Genomic DNA, 20154 nt, shown 5'->3' with positions numbered 1-20154 from the left:
AGATTAGTTTTCACTCTCCTTTTCCATAAGGAAAATAAATTACTTGACTTCAGAGCCTCACCTACGTGACATTAAATAGCTGCATATAGCCGTAGTTGTATTTACCACCAAGAGCAGTAATCCACTCGCCCATCCTTTACTGTATCCTGCTTCAGACAGGAAAGCATGAATTCTTTACGAGTTACCCTGAGTTGTTCTGTAAAACTTTGCATCACTGAATAAAACGGTTTCCTTTCTCCAGTTTAACCACCCTTGTCCTGTCTTCCGAAAATGTTAATTATCTTACTGAGGCACAAAGACTTGCACGTCATACAGAAAAGTTCCTGAGCATACTTCATTAAGAAATAAAGCTACTACAATAAACATGGGTTTAATTTTCTTCAGAAAGAAACTTGCTTAAGACTTTCCAAGCAGACTTGCGGACTTTCTGTCAGAGCATGTTCTTGCTACACATTTGTTAAAAATAACTCTCAAGCGGGAGCACTAAAAGGGTGCTTTTTATAGGCTGCATTATTAATACATCACGTGCACAAAATTCAGGTTGCCCATGACACAAGCCTCATGAATACAGCTGAACACAGTCCCAGCACACAGGATCTGCAAAGCCAAAGCTCTTTCTACAGGATTTCGGCCGCCATTCAATCGCACACATGACGGGTGCTCTGGATATTCATCAGTGCTGAGGTAAAGGTGCTGGGCTTCTGCTCACTCTACTGCTATTGCTATCAGCAAAATCCCCACGTTATTTTCTGTTCAGGTTGGAAAACTGGTAGCAAAGTAAGAGGAAATATGATTTTGTGGTCAAGGAGATAAACACCATTCTGGAAAAATGGACTCTATTTCTTCCTCTGCCATTATGTCTCTATGTGACACACAGCAAACCTTTTAAATCAAGTTTCCGCAGGCAGTCAAGAATTATGTGCGCCTTCTCTTCTCACGCCTGGTTTGGGAACTGGATGCTACAGCTCAGAACTTCCGTGCTGCAGAAACGTTAAGCAATTGCAGTTTCAATCCCATTAAAATCATCTTTTGCAAATATCATTCTTAAATAACGCTAGCTGCTCCGAAAGTCACATCAGAGGTGTGGAAAAACAGCACCCAAAATTATGGTCACTTCTATCTGAATCTCTTCGCACATTAGTTCCCCACCTGTGAACCAGAGATAACAACAGCTCAGCAATTAGCACTTGTGAAGCACACACGAGTACTGCAGTGCTGAGCACCTCTGAGAACCCCGGGGAACATTCGTAGCACTGTGTTCAGCCGCAGGTCCGAGCACACCCTGCACAGCAAGGACAGAACGAAACACCGAGCAGCACAGTAACCCTGCAAGGATCGTTATGTGAGAGGGGCTCAAGGGGCTGAAATCAGTCACTCGGCACCTTCTCCATCAGCAAGCTCTGTCCTTTGAAGGTGGAAGCCCCAAACACACACCGATGTGCTTGTTTTTCTTTATTAAAGCCAACGAACCTACTAAAACAAACTTCATGCTTCGGTATTGCAGGGATTACAGGGAGATAGGATGCTCTGGCTCTACCATTTATTTTCTAGCACAACTGACACGGTGACAGAGAGCAGTCCCCACAGGGTCCCTGCACGAGATGGCAACGAGACGCACCTTGTCGGCAGCTTTCTCAGACACCCTGCTGGCAAGCAACGGGCAGGGCCACGTGGGGAACTCCAGTCCTGACGTGAGAAGCAGCATAACTCAGGCAACCACTGCTCCGAGCACAATTCACCCAAACCGCCCCAAATCCTTCAGAGCACCTGGCAAGCAGACAACGGAACTGCAGGGGGAGTTGTGGAGGAAGCAGGCTGGGGGCCGGTTCATTATTTACTGAGCTGTACTCACTCTCATTCTCTGAAAATTAAGGGCTGCCATATACATGTATGTGGGCCCACTCTGTATGAAGATGGGTAAGAAAAGAAAGTTCTTTAACAGTTCTTTCAACACCACTCAAGCAAATGTTTGTCAGTCAACGTCCTTTTGAGAGCCTTGCCCTGACTAATCAGTCCCAGGCTCGCCAAACATACAGAGGTGACTCCAGAGAAAACAATTCTGCAGCATGGATAATGTTTAGATGTGGTCATGGGCTCTTGAACCAGCAGGGAACCATCAAGATCCAGATGTTGGGCTACATCCTGATGGTTACAGTGTGTGCTGGCACAGGGAGGGAAGTTGAGATGCAGGCAATTTTCTGAGCAATTGTGAAAGGAGATGGAACATCAAGATCACAACTCTGCCAAGATGAACAAAATAAACTGGCAAATACCCACTTAATACTGGCTAAAGCACGGTTAAATCACTGGAAGTGCATGACCTAGACCTTTTTCTTAGATGTCCACTCAAAGTTCTCCCCCTCTAGCTTGTGAAGCCACTGCTCTGGAGAGGGCTGAAGCAGCCCTGCTCCTAGGCAGTGCTTGAAAGCAGACTCCCATATGGCATCTTGCCGGGCTCTAGTGGGATGTGTCACAGTGTACGGGGTACGTCACCAAACGAGCACGCATGATCACACTCCGAACATCTGTACCATCTATCATGTTGTACCCCTTCCTGGGATTTCAAGAAGAGGCCGTTTATTTTTAGGTGGAACTTGGTCTGTGCTTGAAGCTCAGAAAAGTAACGCTACCATTCTTCCTCCTTCACCCCAAACTCAACCCCTGGTTGTGAAATTTCATTTTGATTTCTGATTAGAACGTGACTGATCACAAAGCAAGCCTGTGAATCTTACTGCCACAACCGTGGGCATGCACACCACTCTCATACACAAAGCAGCTGATTTTGCAAGAAAAGACTTTCTGAGCTCTTGTGGTTTACCAAACTGAGTGCCGCGTATCACACTTCCAGGCTCCAAGATTGCGGAATAAGCTTCCACTGCACGTTGCGTACGCCCAGCCTTCTTCAGCTGGCTTTGAAGCCTTTTCTACGCAGCTGTTGCACCAGCACTAAAAAAATACAGGCTCCCCCTTTTACCGTATAAACACATTTTTCCCTCAGACTTTGGCTTACACAGCTCATGTACAGAACCCGCACAGCTGAAGAATCACACCCGATGCAGCAGCAGCACAAAACTAGCAGCCCAAACACAAGATCATGAATTAATACCAATAGTTTCAAATCAGGCCAAATTTCCACGGTACCAAATCTACCCTGTACTAGAGGACAATTTTAGCCTTATTTAACAAGTACAAGCAAAATGAGGAGTATGCTGGTCTCAGCTTTATTTAAAAACGCGTTAATATGCCTATTTTATACAACGTGAAAACAAGATGCAGAAAAGCTAACCAAGTAATTCAGAGGGATGCTGCAGATCAGGGATTGGAAGCAGCAAGGCTGTGCTGGTCTTATGGACACAGGGACAGATTCCTCCTATGAGTACCACTTCCAGTACACTACAGATCTGAGCAGAAGTTGTGTCACTACTGGGCATGCACTGCTCACACCGCCTCCGAATTGTACCAGCGGAGAATAATTACCAACCTATAGAGGGCAATGGAGGAAAAGAAAATGAAATAGGTGGGGGGGAAAAAAAAAGAAAAGAAAACGCAACAGCAAATATTAGATAATCTTCTGCATTAAAATCGCGTATTTTGTACGTGTCAGTTAGATACACTCCAGAGAAGAAACTAGAGCAAAAGGGGCAGATTAAGACCATAAATATAAACAGACTTCTTGAGGTATAATATTTACACACGGGCCATAACAAGCGCTAAGCCTTGAAAGGATGTAAACTTTTGGCCCCTGAGCACAGCTGCGACAGTCAGAAAGGAGCGCATCAATTAAATCAGGCTGCGAACAGCTGCCTCCCCAGTGCAAAGATGGCTTTTGTCAGAGGCATAATTTCCCTCACCACGGCACAGCAGGCTGACACGAGGGGGTCGCTCCACACAAGCTGCCACCCCTACACTGCAGCACTTTGCCTTCTGACCTCCTGCTGTCTCTCTCCTGTGCCCTGCCCACAGCGTACAGTTTGTGTGGATCAGCGAGAGATCACACCCACCTTCATGTCCTCCAGGAGAGCCTGCGGATCCTCGATGCCTTCCGGAACACACTTCTTGTTCTCTGGGAGAGATTCAAGCTTTTCCACCAGGGCTTTTAAACCCTTCAGTTCAAATTCTGTGAGGTGAGTCCATTTGGTTGAAACTTCTGTAGCTGGAGACCCCGTTGGCGTTTTGGGATAATCCGTGGGGGTCGTGGATTTTACGCTGTCGTCTGATTCATTAGACAAAGTTCTTTTTAGGTACCTCATTACTGTGGCTTTCTGTTTCCTCCCTGCACCCTCCTTGTCCTCTGAGTGAGTGCTGTTGGGCGAGGAGGAGCCATCCATCAGGGATTTGGAGTTCTTATCCAAGCTGTCATCCTTTTCCTCTTGGATATGGGCATCACAAGATTCTTCATCCATGTCTAACCACGAATCTGATGAATAGCTATCTAGGCTGTGTTTTCTTCTTGCATCTGAAAGGTAGAAAAAGAATGCTGAAGCTTTACCCAATATAGTTTAGAACTTGAACACTTGTATGACTGAGGCCAGGAGCTGCCTATTTTGAAGTGGACTGGATAATGCCCTTTGACATTGCTCGATAAGCATGCAAAAGGAATGAGCTGCATTCAGCCAATTTTGTTGTTCTTGTTTTTAATGCTGGTTTTAGTTTTTGTTAACATCTGCTCAGTTCAAATGACTGGGAAAAATTAAGGGAAAAATTAAGCTTTCTTCAAAACTTCAACCTTCTGTGCCTTCAACTAAGAGTACGCTGAGCTCTTAAGTCACATACAATCAGTTTTCCCACAAACCCAAAAGACTGGATTCAGTAATCTTACAGCTTTAAGATGAAAGTTAGCAAAGAAAGGAGGGAAAATTATGGGGAAAAAAAGCGTGTTAAAATGAAGCACATCATCACTTTTACGCGAGCTCTGCACAGCAAAAAATCAACTTCCCAATACTCTCTCTTTGCAAGCACCAATTAGTAAAACAAGAACTGCCACTTGTTACTGCACGCATACCCAGTGCTCTTCTGAGGCAGAGGATTACAGTTCTGCTTATTTCATGTACAAGAAGCCTAAACACACCGGGAAATGCAAGGACTGACACTCACATGATATCGTTTTAATTAAGGCAGTCCCTCATACATTCTAGGTACTTTTTAGGAAAATTTTTAGGAAAATTTAAATACGAGTTTCCAAGTCCAAAGAACTGTTAATATTAGCTTTATACTAGGTTTCCCCTAAAAATCCCCACTGTTGCCCAACTGCATGAAGTCAAGCAGTAAAAGCAACATAGGAAACTGGTAGCCAGGACTCTCTAAAGCACTGCTCTTCCCTTGTTTATTAGACACAATTTCCCTTATTAAGTGAACACCACTGAATGCAGGCTAGCAACAGCAAGAACTTGTGTGGAAAATACAGTTACCACCAGCACCACCCAGTTAAGTCAATGTGGGTTTTAACATTGACTGAAATGGGTAGGAGATGAAGCTGTAGACAAAAACACTCTGCAAGGGAAATGGAAGTAGTACAGAAAAATGAGTTAATATTAATTAAAAGTTTCTTTCATTTATTTTATTTTTTTTTTCAGCAAGCCAAAACCCTGAGTACTTTCATGCTTTGCTGTGCAGTAGTTTTGGATCAGGACTAGGTGACTCATGCGTAAGGAAGGATTAAATGAACATTAAAGAAAGCTCAGCATCCGGTTGTTTAATACTGAGGCTCAAAACAAATGCCAAAGCCCAGTTCCAAACTGGCAAACTGATTCTTGTCACAGAGCAACTCCTTGCCTCTTGCATCTTCTCACAAAACACACGTTGCTTGTTAGCTAGGTAACAAAGATGTAACAGGCAGTGGTAGAGTACCTGTCCTAGGGCAGCTACCCTCCCTGCTTAGCTTTGCAATTTCACAGAAAAGTTCTGTAAGGCCAGGTGCACCTCTGGGCATTAGGGCCTGAGAAACGAATTGGCCACTTTATTCCTCAGGGCAAGCATGCCAATGGCACAGTGTGCACAAAAACCAAGGACTTCTGTCCAGACTGCTCCTTCAGGCACATCTGAATTTTTCCTCAGAACCAGAATAGCCATAAAATCGTTCCTGAAAGGCATATTTAAGCTGAAATGCCTGTGAAAAAACAGCACTCATAAAAAATACCAGCAACCAGCAAGGCTGCTCTCAGCCAAATCCAGCTCCGTGCACAGCAGAGCAGTTTGCTTTGCGTGCTGAGGTGGGGGCACGCAGCGCCCCAAAGCAGCTCCTCCCCTCTGGTCTGTGCTCATACGCCCCCACCACGCTGCTCTTAGAAAAATAAACAGGATTAGAAAATACCTTAACCAGGACGTTTTAAAAACATGAGGTTATCCAACTTCTTTGACACTGCTTTCTCCTTTGTGCACAGTAGCTAGCATGCTCACCCACCTCAAAGGGCTATGTAATCAGCTTATGTCATTTTCCCATTTTACAGCTGAGGAAACAGATGCTTGGGAGAACGAGTTGCTCATTGTCACACCAAATCTAGGGCAAAACTGGGAATCAGAGCACAGACTGCTGGATTCAGGGCTGGAGCCCATTCTCTAGGCCACACTGCCTTGGTGAAGCATTTAACAATTAATTGCCTGAAGCACAGAAGCCTAGTCTAGATGGGAGAAGAAGCCAGCAATGAAAGAGAAGCAGGTGAAAGCGGGTACCACTGTGCTGGTGGTACTAGTGCAGTGCCACTGACTGAAATTGGGGTAAAACTGTACAAAGAAAACCGTGCTTTTGTCTTCCTATGCTGTGGCTCTGCTGAACACAAACTGATGGCTGTAAGTGGGGCAAATCGCAAGCGTAGCCAAAGCCTAAGGAAAGAGAAGGAGATCACGTTATGGAGGTGTGAATAATTTACTGCAAGGAATTCTCGGGTGCTAAAAGAAAACAGCCTTCGAGACAGCGCTCCACTTTTTGTCTCTTGCTCTAATCTAATGAAGCAAAAGGCAAAAGAGGAGAGGAGAGGAGCATCGCAGCATCCTGGGGGCTATTCCCACGGGAAGCAGGCACACGTGGGGCTCAGCAATTCAGCTCTGCCAGCTGCTGCTGCCTGCACAAACCAGGCACTGCTGGCCCAGCTACACCTGGGTATGGAGAATCAGCAAGTGTAATCACATGCAAAAAATAATCCCAATCTGACCTGAGGATGAATGAACATCACCAAACAAGGGCCAGTTCTTTGCCAGCCTGACAGTTACACGATGACTGGCCTAACTTTACCCGTGGGGATGGGGCTTGCTCATAACCCGAAGTGCATCGGCCCATGCTGGAGCACCAGGGGATTACAGCCCTGTTACACCATCAGAGTGAGAGTGGACTGCTTTCAAAGGGCAGCAACTGTCTGCTACTGTTGCTAATTTAAAAACAATTAAAAAATTCCATGGGAATCAATAATGGATGGGTAACTTCAAAGTGAGGAAGTTTCAGTTTGTGTTTCCAAGTGTTTTGGTATAATTCAATATGCCACGAGTTTTATTTATTCATTGTAATGAAAACAGTATCTGACTCAGAATTACGATGCTGTACACTTATGTCCTACATAAACGAAATCTGCATTTACTTTGTCAAGAAGGGCATTTTAAGCACTATATTGCCAGGGCTCCGCTGACTTGTAGTATTTTAGTTTATGAAGAGTCTCCATGGAAAGGAGTTCCTGCTAAGCACAACTGTGGTTTCTCCTCCTGAGCCACTGCCCCAACCAATACCTGCTTTGGACTCCAGTTTCAGAGTTGTTGGCCAGTCCAAGCTCCCACCCAGCTGAGACAGCCCTAAAAGACCTTCAACACTCCCCATTTTGAGAGAATAAAACCACATTACACAACCAATCAATGACAGAACTCAGTGAGGAGAAGCAGCAGCACAGGCTTGACCACAGGACAGAAAGCTAGAAAAACTGTTTTTTTCCCTACAGCAATTCACTTCCCTGTGGTTCTGGGCAAATCACTTAACTTTCCCCACAGTCACCCACTTGTACAAGAAAGATAATTACACACAGTTTCTTTCGTTGCTGAAAAGTGACTTGTATTACAGAACTTAAAAGACAGGGTGAGGTATGAGTACAAAATCTTTCTGAACTCTTTACAATAGTCCAGTGTCCATTATCTACCTTGCCATTCCCAGTTTCAAACCTTGGCACTGTGGTTTGGGAGTAGTGGTTCCTATTGGCCTGCTAAAGACAGAAATTACATTTTCATTAGCAGAAAAAAAAAAAAGGAAAAAACAAAACTGCGCATACTGGAAATGTGTTGCTGCGTGGAGCACCTCATACAGATACCACTCAATGTAGTCCAGTACCTGCCTACCAATAAGCAAACCCATTCCATCCTCTGAGAAGGAGAGGAAAAAAAAAAGACAACATGGCTCCTTCGCCATGCCAGAGGGCACATTTTCTTCATCCATCAGGCTTAATATACAGTTAGAGCCACCCCGTTAAAATTTTAGCAACAGGAATCTTAAAAGCTGCAGGCTACAGAGAAAGTGTATTTCTGATAGCCCAGTATTTTCTCCCAATTACTCTTTGTCAGCTCACTCTCCAGATCCGTATCTCGCTGAAGGTCAATTGTGGCTGAAAACATCCAGTACAGACTCATTCATGATAAGAGTAAAAATAATGAAGACACATCCCTCCTGAAGCAGCGCGTGTTCAAATCTAGGTGGAAACCCAAATAGGATCCCCTTCTGATTTCAGCTGGCAGGACAAATGTCACAGCTGAGGGGGACAAGGAAAAGAAAAAGGGGGAGAAAGAGATTGTGTGCTTTTACAGCAGCCTGTGATTTCTGTCGTGCTGTCATTCCCCTGAGTGTTTGCCCTTCTGTGGAAGAGATCAGACAAAGAACACTCACTACCTAGGAGGCAACTGCCTGAAATCTCGTCCCAAGCCTGAAGAATGGGAAAAGAAGCCACAGAGCCTTCCTCCAACTCCTTTAGAAGGGCTGGCATTTTCATTTCAGGAGTTGAACACTCTGAGGTTTCAGCCTCACCTATGCTGAGGCTGTTTTGTTTTCTGAAGTTCTGAGTCCAGACATTTAGGAAACAGAAATACAAAGAACAGTAAAAATTGCTATATTAGCATATAACCGCATTGGCAGAGGTATCACAGGAATACATTTTCCTGAGTAGGCCTTATCTTGAAAGAGTCACTCTGAATTTGGCAGCCTTCATGCCAGGGTAAATAAATAGTATGCGATGAAAATGTAACACAAGGGGTCTAAAGATATCCTTAAAGCACAAATCATTATGAACTCAGTTCTGTGTTCTCCCAAGCTGTTCTCTATCACCACAGTAGTGTCTGTTTTTTTCCCAAAGAGGAGAACTGGATTTCTATTGACTCTATGTTCTGGAACCCAAAAGAAAAGTTATTAAGTAGACGTTCACAACAAAGTACAAGAAAATTAAAAAAAAAAAAAAAAAAAAGGAAAAATAAAGCAGTAGAAACACTGATTCTTCAAGAGAAGTTTCTGAAAATCAATGCAAGGACATGAAGATTTTTTTCTCTGAAACCAAGGAGGCCAGAAGACAATTAAATCTATTGAGGGGCCTGCAGGGAAGTTAAGTACTTTGTTTCATTACTCTTTAAGGAGAACGACGGGAAATTCTTCGTCAGGGGATACTCTCTCATGGGAAATCAAGGCATTGCTTGCAGATAGGGAAGTCTCTAAGGAAGAGAAGAGCATTTAACAATTTAAGGACCTTAACAGTTCTGAAGAAAAACTTCAAAACTAAAGCAGTGGGGTTTTGGAGTAGCGACTTCATTTAGATCTCCCATCCCATAGCAGGTGAATGATAGCAAGATACAGACACCGCAGGACAAACGAGTGTAATTCAAGGACTGAAGTTCACGGAGATTTATTTGAGTCAAGAGGCTGGACACTACGACTAGGTAGGAGAAAGACAAGCAAGTCTATGAAACAGTATTACTCAAGCAAGACAAAACATCACAGCTTTGTCAAGGTAAATGATGTCTTTTTACTCCTGCAGAGAATTTGATAAATGCCGTAGTGAGAGATCCAGTAGGAGATCTGGGCTGTTGAACTGCAATCTCCAGCTAAATAATTATTTTAAGGTTAAGATTTTGCTAAGAAATAAAAAGCGAGTGCCTGACAAAGTAGGAATCTGTCACTCCTGGAGAGAAAGGCCCTGGATGTCAATGTCAGAGATTTTATCAGCATGCTAATACCCTGAAGTCAAGAGACAGCCGGCAGGTGGATGAGCCACATGCTGTCAGCAGATACCACTTGAGCACACTGCAGGAACCAATTCATTCAAGACAGCACCAACAGCCCAAGGTCTGCCCAGGCAGGCACTCCAGCACCGAGCTGGCACTAGCAGCCTTGCAGCAGGGCTGCAGGTGAGATCAGCTCATTGGTCCTACCGATAACAAATGTGTTCCTTTTTGGGGAGGATTCATTTCAGTCAGGTCACTGAGCTGATTCAGCTCACGGTGCAGCCACATGACCTCGAGGGTTCACAGAAGAGATTCATCTTATGAGAGCAGCATGTTTCTTGTATTAGCTTGGAATGACCATAAAACCACACTGAATCAACACGTAAACAGTTTAATATTCACCTTCCAGCAGGCCAACAACCAAAGCCACCACAAAGACCCAGAAACTGCTGCCAATGTTGCTTTTGCTGATGCCTTTGCGGTTGACACTCTTTGGTCATGCAGAACAATCTTTTTCCCTCTAGATGCTGGACAACTGCAGTTCCCAGTGAGCTTTTGTATGATTTCAGCCTCTCTCAGCTAGTAACCGGACTGAGACACACTTCATGGGGATCACCAACCCATTATCAGTAATTACTGAGCTGGGCTTCAATTCACACTGGTCATTTAGCTGGAAAAGGTCCCGTCTCAATATCCTGAACCATCCACTCCCCACATCTAATTTGCTCTGCAATTACACCTCGGTGATCTGGCACCCTCACCCTGCCAGCAGGAAGAGCCTCTTCTCATGCCACTGGTTTTCACTACGGGAGGTTGGTTCTGCATTTTCCAAGGCACACAGTTACCAGCTTTGTTGCTGCTTTTTTGAAGAGCAGATCTAAAGGGCTAATTTGTCCTTTGCTCTAGGATGACCCTATATAACACTTCTTCCACGTGGAATTCCTGCTTTACTAATCTCTTCTGATCAGGGACTCATGGAGCAAAGACACAAAATGTGTACTACTCAAGTTCCCAGGGACCCCAAGAAATTTCTTTGGCTGATCTACATGGCCTTTTAGGTCCCTCAAGTCAGTCTTGGACAGAAAATATGACTAGAGTGGGGCTTATGGGCTTATACCTTCTTTAACCCCTTCTACTGAAGATTATACTACAGCAATCATTTCCCTCCTGTCCAGAGCAGTTCCACACAGTCTAGGTTCACTCCAACTGGCATCTTGGGGTGGGAAGCACAGAAATACTTTAGTTCTCCTCCAGACTTAATACGTATCAGCGAAGATTTAGCTGGTGCTCGTGTTCCTTTCAGCTATTCTGTGCTTAAAAGCAGGGAGGTAACATGGCCTGCTGCCTTCTTCCAACCCAGGGAAGGAAAAAAGGGCAGTTCAGAAAGGCAGCAACTGGAATTGCAACACACTGATGTAAAGCTCACAGCAGCGCCAAGCAATGCCTTCCCGCCGCAGGCACGTCCATCCATCTCTGCTCTGGTCCATTTTCAGCTGTTGTTTTAAAGGTTTCTCGACCTCCCTGCACTGAGGTTATAGATCATGTAGATTTGTGTAGGTGTTTTCTTGGTTTTGGTATTCTCTTGAAGCAGAAGTCAGTCACCAAACAGACAGAATTGAAGTCAAAATTAAAGAAAGGAGAAGAGAAAGAAGCCAGGTATAGTGACTGTAACGCGTTCTGTGGAGGAGACACGCTATAAAAGGACTAAATATCCATCCTACCAGAGCACATTTGCAACGCACACATTTCTGGCTACTAAGGTACTGTGCCAAACACAGCAGTAAATCCTCAACTGTTTGGCACATCACCTTAACACAAACAGTACTGAAACCAAGAAAGAGATGCATCCAAAAATTGTTTTTTCTGCGATCCACTTGCTAAGGAATGCTCAATAAATATCATTCAAAGTACGTTGGTACTTCATGAAAATGCTTCAGAGCCAAAACCTCCCCACCTCAAAATAAAGAAACAGTTCATCAGAATTTCCACAATTCTCCAATGCAATTTAAAATCTCTGCAGAAACCAAAGCAACCAAAGCCTAAGGTGCTAGCATCAGTTCTGAACACGCGCTTGGAGGACTCGCTCACCAATTAACACTGGGCTCACTCACCAATTAACACCGGGCTCACTCACCAATTAACATTGATTCTCTCTGGTACTCTTTGCTGAGGTGGCAGCGCTGGGTCACACAGGACACGTATCTCTCCAGAACATACCAGCACATTTCATAGTAGAAAGGATAACGGAATTTGGCGTGCACCTGAAAGCAAGGTTGAGACCGTCAGTCCACGGGGAAGGGAGGAGAAGTTTGCAGCACAAGGGCCAGCCATCATTCTCATCGTGTTAGCACGAGCACACACAGTATGCAGCAGGGGGAGGGGAGGGCGGGGGGAGCCGCGTGAGACGGATGCCTTCAGCATACAAAGCGAGGAGGCCGCCTGCCTGCCTGCCATGATAGCATCATTTCTTGGTTCACTAATTTGTATCCTCTTGGGGTGGCGGGAGAGGAAAGGGTTTGTGTTCTTGTGAAATCATGAAACTGATGGATGGCCCCCACGGCATTCTTTACCTTCTGTATAAACATAGGGTGGTCACATACAGATGTTAGTCACTAAAATCCAAGTTAAAACAGAAGTGGTTTATTTCATTTCCAAAGCACTAGCACATGATTATATTATTATCATTTTTTTAAATCAAAATGGCAGCACTACCTAAAATGACTCAAGCAGGAAATACATCTTTTTCCAATTACCACCTTCCCAACAATTTGATTAAACAAATGAACAAACACAAATTCTTGATGATTAGTATACACATTAAAAACAAAAATCCCTTTTGTGGTTTACACCTCGCATTTTGGTAGGGAGCTAACTTTTGCTACAAACAAAACTGAAAGCGGGATTTTGACAAAAGAACGTCGAGCTGTGCATTTTTTCTTTCATCTCAGACCTGTTTGTACACCAAAATCTTATTCTGTAATGGTATGTATTTGTGAGATCATTTCAGATTCAGAAGAAAACGAAGTGGGTTTCCTCGTCTTCCCCAATAGTTTTCTATCCATGGGAGGTCACTGTACCAAGGAACAACCTAGGAAGGTCCCCAAATGCAAGAACATAGAAATATTGGTTGTGATTTGTTAGAAACAGATGCCACGCATCTTGTATGCACTTGTACTTGCTCTATACGCTTCTTTTTCTCTTGGTGACACAGAAATTGCATTTTGCAGGTTTGCATGCATGCATTGTGCTGGTATTTAAGAATCGCTTTAAGGCATTTTATGGATTTTAACTGCTCCCCTAGCTAAGAGGTGTCCACCCACGTTTAATGAAAAGCTGGACTGCACTAGAAGGACCATTATCTTAACTGATTTTAAACAAAAACCACCATCCCACCACGCATCACCCAAAAAGCTGTGAGGTTTAAAGAGACCCACTACTGCAACATCTGGAAACTCAGATCTGGCTCTGCAGAGCACGCCCAGTCTGCACATCTGCCTGGCGACACCAGCATCCACTTGGCCATGCCAAAGACTTACAAGAAGGCTTGAAAACTGTCCCCAACATAGGCAAAGAACCTGCCTCTGCTCCCACAGGGAGCACAGGCACTTTCAGCAGTGAAACAACATGTAATTAAGGGAGAACACACTGTGTCATCACACTAAATGTATCACAATGTAGAACTTCGATATTCCACAGCAATTCCCCAAAGTTAAGATTTCTTAAATCCTCCACAAGTGGAGCTGGCAAATCTGAACTGTGTGGTGCGATGGGTCATGCATCCAGCAATGCTGCAACTTTTCATATGTTTCCCTGATGTTTGTTATGAAGAACAGACACCAAAGAAAAAAAAAATGGAAAAAATAACCAACCAACCAACCAGAATCCCCCTAAATGTGAGAACATTTAACCCCAGGGCCTTTTTGCAGTCGAGAATTTCTTTCCTTTGGTTTAGTTATTTGTCATAAAGAAGAGCTCGAGTCACGTATCACTATTACGGAACACAGGGGAAATTAGCCATGCTAAAATATATGCTAATAAAGGAACTCAAATTTTTCCAAGAGAGCACTGCAGGAAACAAAATTTGCAAAGAATTGACTTACAAACAGGAAGCCGCCTTCCACCCCTCAGCCTTGCCTTCAAAAGGTTTTCAGCCACATGCCTGGGAATATTAAAGACATCATTGCTCAACATTTGTTGACAGATTCTGAGCTTCACCAAATTTAGTTGTTACCAATGTTAATTCAATGTGAAAGACAAGGCAGTAATGCATGCAGTGCTCCCATTATGTATATCAATCTTTAATATTCAATTTGAGTTCCTAATTGCCTCACTATCAATGTTCCAACCCACAGCAAATCCCTCCATGCCTCTGTAATTCACTGTGTGCCTGGGAAGGCTCTGCCTTTGCAAGCCTTCTGAACTAAGAGCTACCACATCCAACACGAGGTACTGTGCAGAGATCTGCCATGGCCTTCGCCATTAGAGTAAGTCTAACAGAGCTTTAAAATCTTTTAAAATTTGCCTTATGAAGAAGCACAGGGAACATTATTTACGATAGCCTTGAACGTTTCTTAATTGATGGGTATGAGCTGTGTTACATACAAGTCCAGAATTTTTCCATTGTACAGTCACGGTCAAATGAACTCTTATTTGGGGGGAAGTTACGTGATCATTTAAAAGTGTCCTACCTGGTACGGACTCTGCCAGAGGACTAAACCCCCTACCAGCAGGGAAATAGACTACATCTAACCAGCATTTCCAGCTCTAACTTCTATGATTAATAATTTACAATCCACAGAATAATTTTTTAAAATTATTCCTGTACAGTGAGAAAAATCCTCTCTGGAGTATGATCTATTTTCAAAGTGAAATGCTTTTAGAGACCTGTACCTCCCTCCAAAAACAAAACAAAACAAAAATGTAGGAAGTAAGGCACAAAGTTTCCTTAAGAAATCATTTCTCTTCCACAATACCCATTAAGATTTTGTTACAAGTACAAACTCTACTTGTGTTTAATCACTCTAATCAGAATCTTGAAAAACAACATACGAGTATTTACAAAATAATCCATCTATCCACTTAAAATATTATCTGAAGTTCCAAAAAACCACATCAGTAGCAAACACCGTCATCTGTGAGTGACCACCTTACGGATGTATTTTGAGTGCTCCTGTCCCCATCCATGTTCCAGTCTTTTAACGCCGTTAAATTTAGACGAGTTGGGAGTGAGTTTGACACATTCTTCCTCTTCAGTAATACGGAGCTGTAACACCCCTGTGCCAAGATGATGAATCTCTGCATGGCAGCCTGCTTTGCAGTTATTCAAGCTGGTCTAGCAGAGAGCTAAACAGCTTGGCCTATTTGACTAGCTGTTAATTGGCCTCTAGGAAAGCCAGACTGCAAAATGAGAGTCTCTACAAACTGTAAGGCTGGAGAATATTTGTTTACCTCAATTGCACATTAGGAGCTGTTTCCAACAATAGACATGTTTTTTATTACTCCTTAAAACTATTTTTAAATGGCTATAACCCTCTTAAAAAGTCTCCTAGGGATTTGAGAAATTAAGCTAGAATAAGCATGACAAGTATATAAACTAGGCAATTTTATCAGGCTGTAAATCAGCATTACCGTTTCAACCATGTATTTATTCTTGTCTTAGCTGCTAAGACAATAACAACTACACCTAGCATAAAAATGACTTTGAATATCAGCAATCAAAGATGATTAAGCATTATATAGCAGCTTTAAACACAGCGAAACCTCCATAAAATTGCTCTCTGCAAAATGAAGAAGGGAAACACACCTGTATTACACTTTGATTTGAGCGTGGCAAATTACTTCGTCAATCACATCGTGTAATTTACTTCTGTGCTATACACAATGGAAAGATCAATACTGATGAGAAACTCATTTGCAGTATGTTCACACTGCCAAATTTGTGTGAACTACATACTGTACTGAGTCTGCTATTCTAGCCCCTGTATGAATAAAATTATTTGAACAAAGAAATTACAAAATTTGATTGGCAAAGCAAATAAAGTAGTACACACCGGAATTCTATTTTGAAAACATTTGCCCCTTCAAGATTCCTGCATGATATTTTTAGTTGTTTTGTGCGTTATTATTTCTAAATAACAGTATTGATTTTTCTGCCTCTTTCTCATCAAACTTCTGTATGCTTTAGTTGCAAGTCTTCTATTTTCTGTCTTGAACTTCTTGCTAGTTTTTGGCTGTTCACACAGCATTGTTATTATACAGCTGCCCACAAGCACAAGTTTGTGAACAAAGGCCTGGGGTTAGGCAAGACACAGTGCTGGCACAGCAACATACAAGTGCTGAAACTTACTGTAAAGTTGTGGAAGTTCTGGGTTGTTGGCTTTCATTAGTCTCTTTTAAAGCACTCAAATATTTCTTGGAGGGCAAATTATAAAGAACTGCAGATACTTTGAAGAAAAATAAATCAAACCCAACAAGAGTAACGGTCTGATTTGGGATTTCCAAATGTCACAGAACCCCTTTCCAAAAAATGGTGACAGGACATTTTCAAAGAGGCAGACATCACACCCACAGAACCTTCCCACAGGATCACGGTAGTAGTGACTTTTCAAAGACACTTCACTGTAGCTGCCCAGTAAGATCCTGAAAGTTACCAAAAAAATAACGGGGCCTCCTGGTATAAAAGCTCAGGAGATCAAAGCTGCCCCCAGTCTCCCAAGCAGAAGGACCTGACATGAAGAAGCACTGCTGAGCAGTTGCAATTCTAATAAAACGTGCATGGCTTTGGGTTGCTCAGGTCCTGTGGGAACAAGATGCCAGCTCTCCTTATATCAGGAAAAAGAGCATTTCCCTTCCAGACATCACTGGAAATAAATAAATTGTCTTTTCCATTCCAGTTAGCTGTGCTAGCACCCTTCATGGCAACAACACGCCTCTCCTTTGAGCAGCTGCAGCATACGTATCCGGTGTGTATTGCTGGTTCTTACTTACAGCCACTCTAAAAACCTTCCTGTGCTGAGCTCCTCTGTTGAACTTAGCCACAGTTCAACTCTGGCTGCCAGTCCTTTTTCTGAAGGACTCCTACAGCTCATCCCATCACCTTTCACTCTGCAAAAGAAGCTGGTGAGCCCCTTCCTGCTTCTGCCATCCCAACTTTTTCCTGGTCCAGTCCTTATACTCTTTACTTACTTATTTTTAAGATACTTCACATTCTTGCCTTGGGAACACCTATTCAAAGCCAGGCTGAGCTCTACTCTGGCCTTTATGGCCTTTCCCTCTACTTCTGCCCTCTGCTGCAGTCCCTCTGTTCTAATTCTTCTGAATTTCAGCTTCTGTCTTCATCTGTCTTCCACCAGAAATTCATTCTTCTACTTAAGATTCCTTCTCTTCATTACAATCACTGCAGGAAACCAACCTCTCCCACCACCGCTTTGCAGTGTGGAGACTAACAGGCCCTGTACCCCTGCGAAGCACGGGAGCACTCTGTTCCCGACACAACACTGGCAGAGAGAGGCTTGAGGGGAGGACACCCTTCCTCTCACTGAGCCAGAGATGCCTTTCAAAACAACACGTATTTGTCTCGGACTAACGCACTGTCACTGCAAGCAAAGGGATTTGGGGCAAAAGCCCACTTGGAGCCAGAACTGTGCCCTCTTGTAGAGGTGAACACAATGAGCTTACGTTCAACACATAACATTTTAAGATTTTTTAGTCAAGAAGCATCACAGCTTCCCGCTGTGTGTTTTGCCAGCCCAAATCTCCACAAACACTTGACCTGGCACCTGTGCTTGCAGTCTACCAGCACTGTCACAGTGCAGTGCCTCCAAAATTGCCAGCCACAAAAAGTCCCATCTAAATTTGTACACACACTGGTCTGTATTTACATCAAAATGCTATGATTGCCTTACACGGTTTATTTAATAGCCTAGTAAAAGACTGGCACTTCCTTCAGATGCTTCTGCTTTATGGAACTGCAAAGCATATGACAGCTAGGTGTCAAGCTTATTAATCAAGGGCATAATTTTCACTCCTCAAGAGGCTGCACAGAAACCTCCTCCAGATGTAATGCTCTGCTGCAGCCAGGTGAACATCCTCGTTCAGACTAATGCCCCTGCCCAGACTCGTTAGTCCCATGAAATTTTTGCATTCTATGCATTGCAGAAGAAAATCCTGAGAAGCACAGAAGATGATGCTTCATAGTAAACTCCTCCACAGCTTTCTCAGTTCAGCTGCGGACAGTAAAACCATCCTTGTCCCATTATTCTCCAGCCCTGGTATCCATTCCAGGAGGTTAGCAGGAGTGTACTGGTACAAAGGAACTGCCCCGTAAAGGTCAATATGCTTGTGTGCACGAGGGAGTTTGTTTATAAAGGTTAGCAGGCAGACAAAAGATACAGAATGGGCATGGCTGTTGGAAGTAGGGAAAAACAGATGAGTAAACGTCACTAAAAATCACCAAAAATTGAAAGTCTCGTTATTTCATGTTTACCTCTCAACAATTCTGGCATGGAGATCCCATCAGTTCTTGTTTCTCAGAAAGGAAAAGCGGGGACAGAAAGAGAAACGGGCAGGCCACGGTCACAAAGTTAAGAAGAGAATCAAGTATCCTTACCCTTGTTCTGTCCTCAATTTCATAGATGCGAAGCTGCATGGGAACATTAAAGCTATGCAGGATATTTCCACCAAACACCAGAGAATCTACTGGAGTATAAACCGCATGTATCCACCCTAGAGAGGGAAAGCAAAGAACTGAGAATGCCTCGCACTATGTAGCATCACAGAACAATTTACAATCACATTTTAACAACCCCATAAACCCCATTCTGAGGGGGGAAGAGAAGTTAAGTAGCGAAAGGTTAAATAGTATGCTCATAGCCACTCCAAGACTAATAATAGCAGAAGGCATCTTATGATGCACAGTCTCACAACCCTCTGTGTGTTGAGTTCTTCTATTTATCCACAGAACGGTTTCAGTGTTTACTGAGAACACGCAAGCTTGTGACTCAACCACATCCATGACTAAGAAGCAAACTCAGCCTGCTCAGTACACTTGGCTCTCAGATGATCTCCTGGCACCTCCACTAGGGCTGCAAATCATGTTGGTGGTGCTGGTGGGCTCGGGCTGCGCAACTGGACTGAGTCACATCAGACTTCTTCCATGCCAGCTCTGGCGCACACGTCTCTAGGTGTCAACAATTTCAAGTTATTGCCAGCCCTCCTTCAGGGGTGAAAGTTTTATGTTCTATTATCAACTTCCTGAAGCAGCAATTGGAAATCTTCCTCACCGCCAGCCCCAAGTTAAAGGACTTAACATTTCTAGTACCTGAGCTGATGAGACTGTTCTGACCCTGTCCTGGAAGGGCCTGAATTCATTTCACGGGCTCCACAGTGAGGGAAGAATTTTCTGCCATAACAGAAATCCAGATGTAGCAATTAGGCACTGGAATGGGCTGCCCAGGGAGGTGGTGGAGTCACCATCCCTGGAAGTCTTCAAAAGACGTTTAGATGTAGAGCTTAGGGATATGGTTTAGTGGGGACTGTTAGTGTTAGGTTAGAGGTTGGACTCGATGATCTTGAGGTCTCTTCCAACCTAGAAATTCTGTGATTCTGTGATTCTGTAATTCAGGCAGCCACACACAGCTCGTCTGCTTCTGCATTGTTTGCTTGGTGTGCCAGCAGCCAAAGGCCTGGCTATGCAAGACTGGAGACTCTGATCTCTGTGGTGAAAGGATTGATCCTGCTAATGATCTGGGCCCCATGGAGACCTGAGGCTTTTTTTTTCTGATTTTTAATGAAAAGTATTACAGTTTATAAACCAGCAGATAAAAGCAACATCGGGGGCAGCCAATTTTCTCCTAACTGGGCAGTACTTTCCATTAAAGCTCTGGTGGTTTTCCTTCACTTCAAGATCATTGAGGGAGCAGGAAAATGTCCTAAAGGGCTCTCCAGCAAGCAGCCACAGGAGCCTTCTTTTGCAGCAATCCC

General features: G+C 43.6%; 1 protein-coding gene across 11 annotated transcripts in view; it reads right to left on the bottom strand.

The window, feature by feature from the left end:
• KDM2B (lysine demethylase 2B) overlaps positions 1-20154 on the bottom strand; it is a 101334-nt gene that overhangs the window by 39883 nt on the left and 41297 nt on the right. For all 11 annotated transcript variants that reach the window (XM_027469652.3, XM_027469661.3, XM_027469649.3 and 8 more), the window contains 3 exons: positions 18782-18897; positions 12308-12434; positions 4002-4456 (listed from right to left, as the gene is read on the bottom strand). In XM_027469652.3, the coding sequence (XP_027325453.3) occupies positions 4002-4456; positions 12308-12434; positions 18782-18897 (698 nt within the window). The remainder of the gene's footprint in view (positions 1-4001; positions 4457-12307; positions 12435-18781; positions 18898-20154) is intronic.

Source organism: Anas platyrhynchos, chromosome 16, assembly GCF_047663525.1.
Source record: "Anas platyrhynchos isolate ZD024472 breed Pekin duck chromosome 16, IASCAAS_PekinDuck_T2T, whole genome shotgun sequence".
Taxonomy (NCBI): domain Eukaryota; kingdom Metazoa; phylum Chordata; class Aves; order Anseriformes; family Anatidae; genus Anas; species Anas platyrhynchos.
The sequence above is the reverse complement of the archived record's forward strand: the minus strand, read 5'-3'. Positions and strand labels throughout refer to the sequence as shown.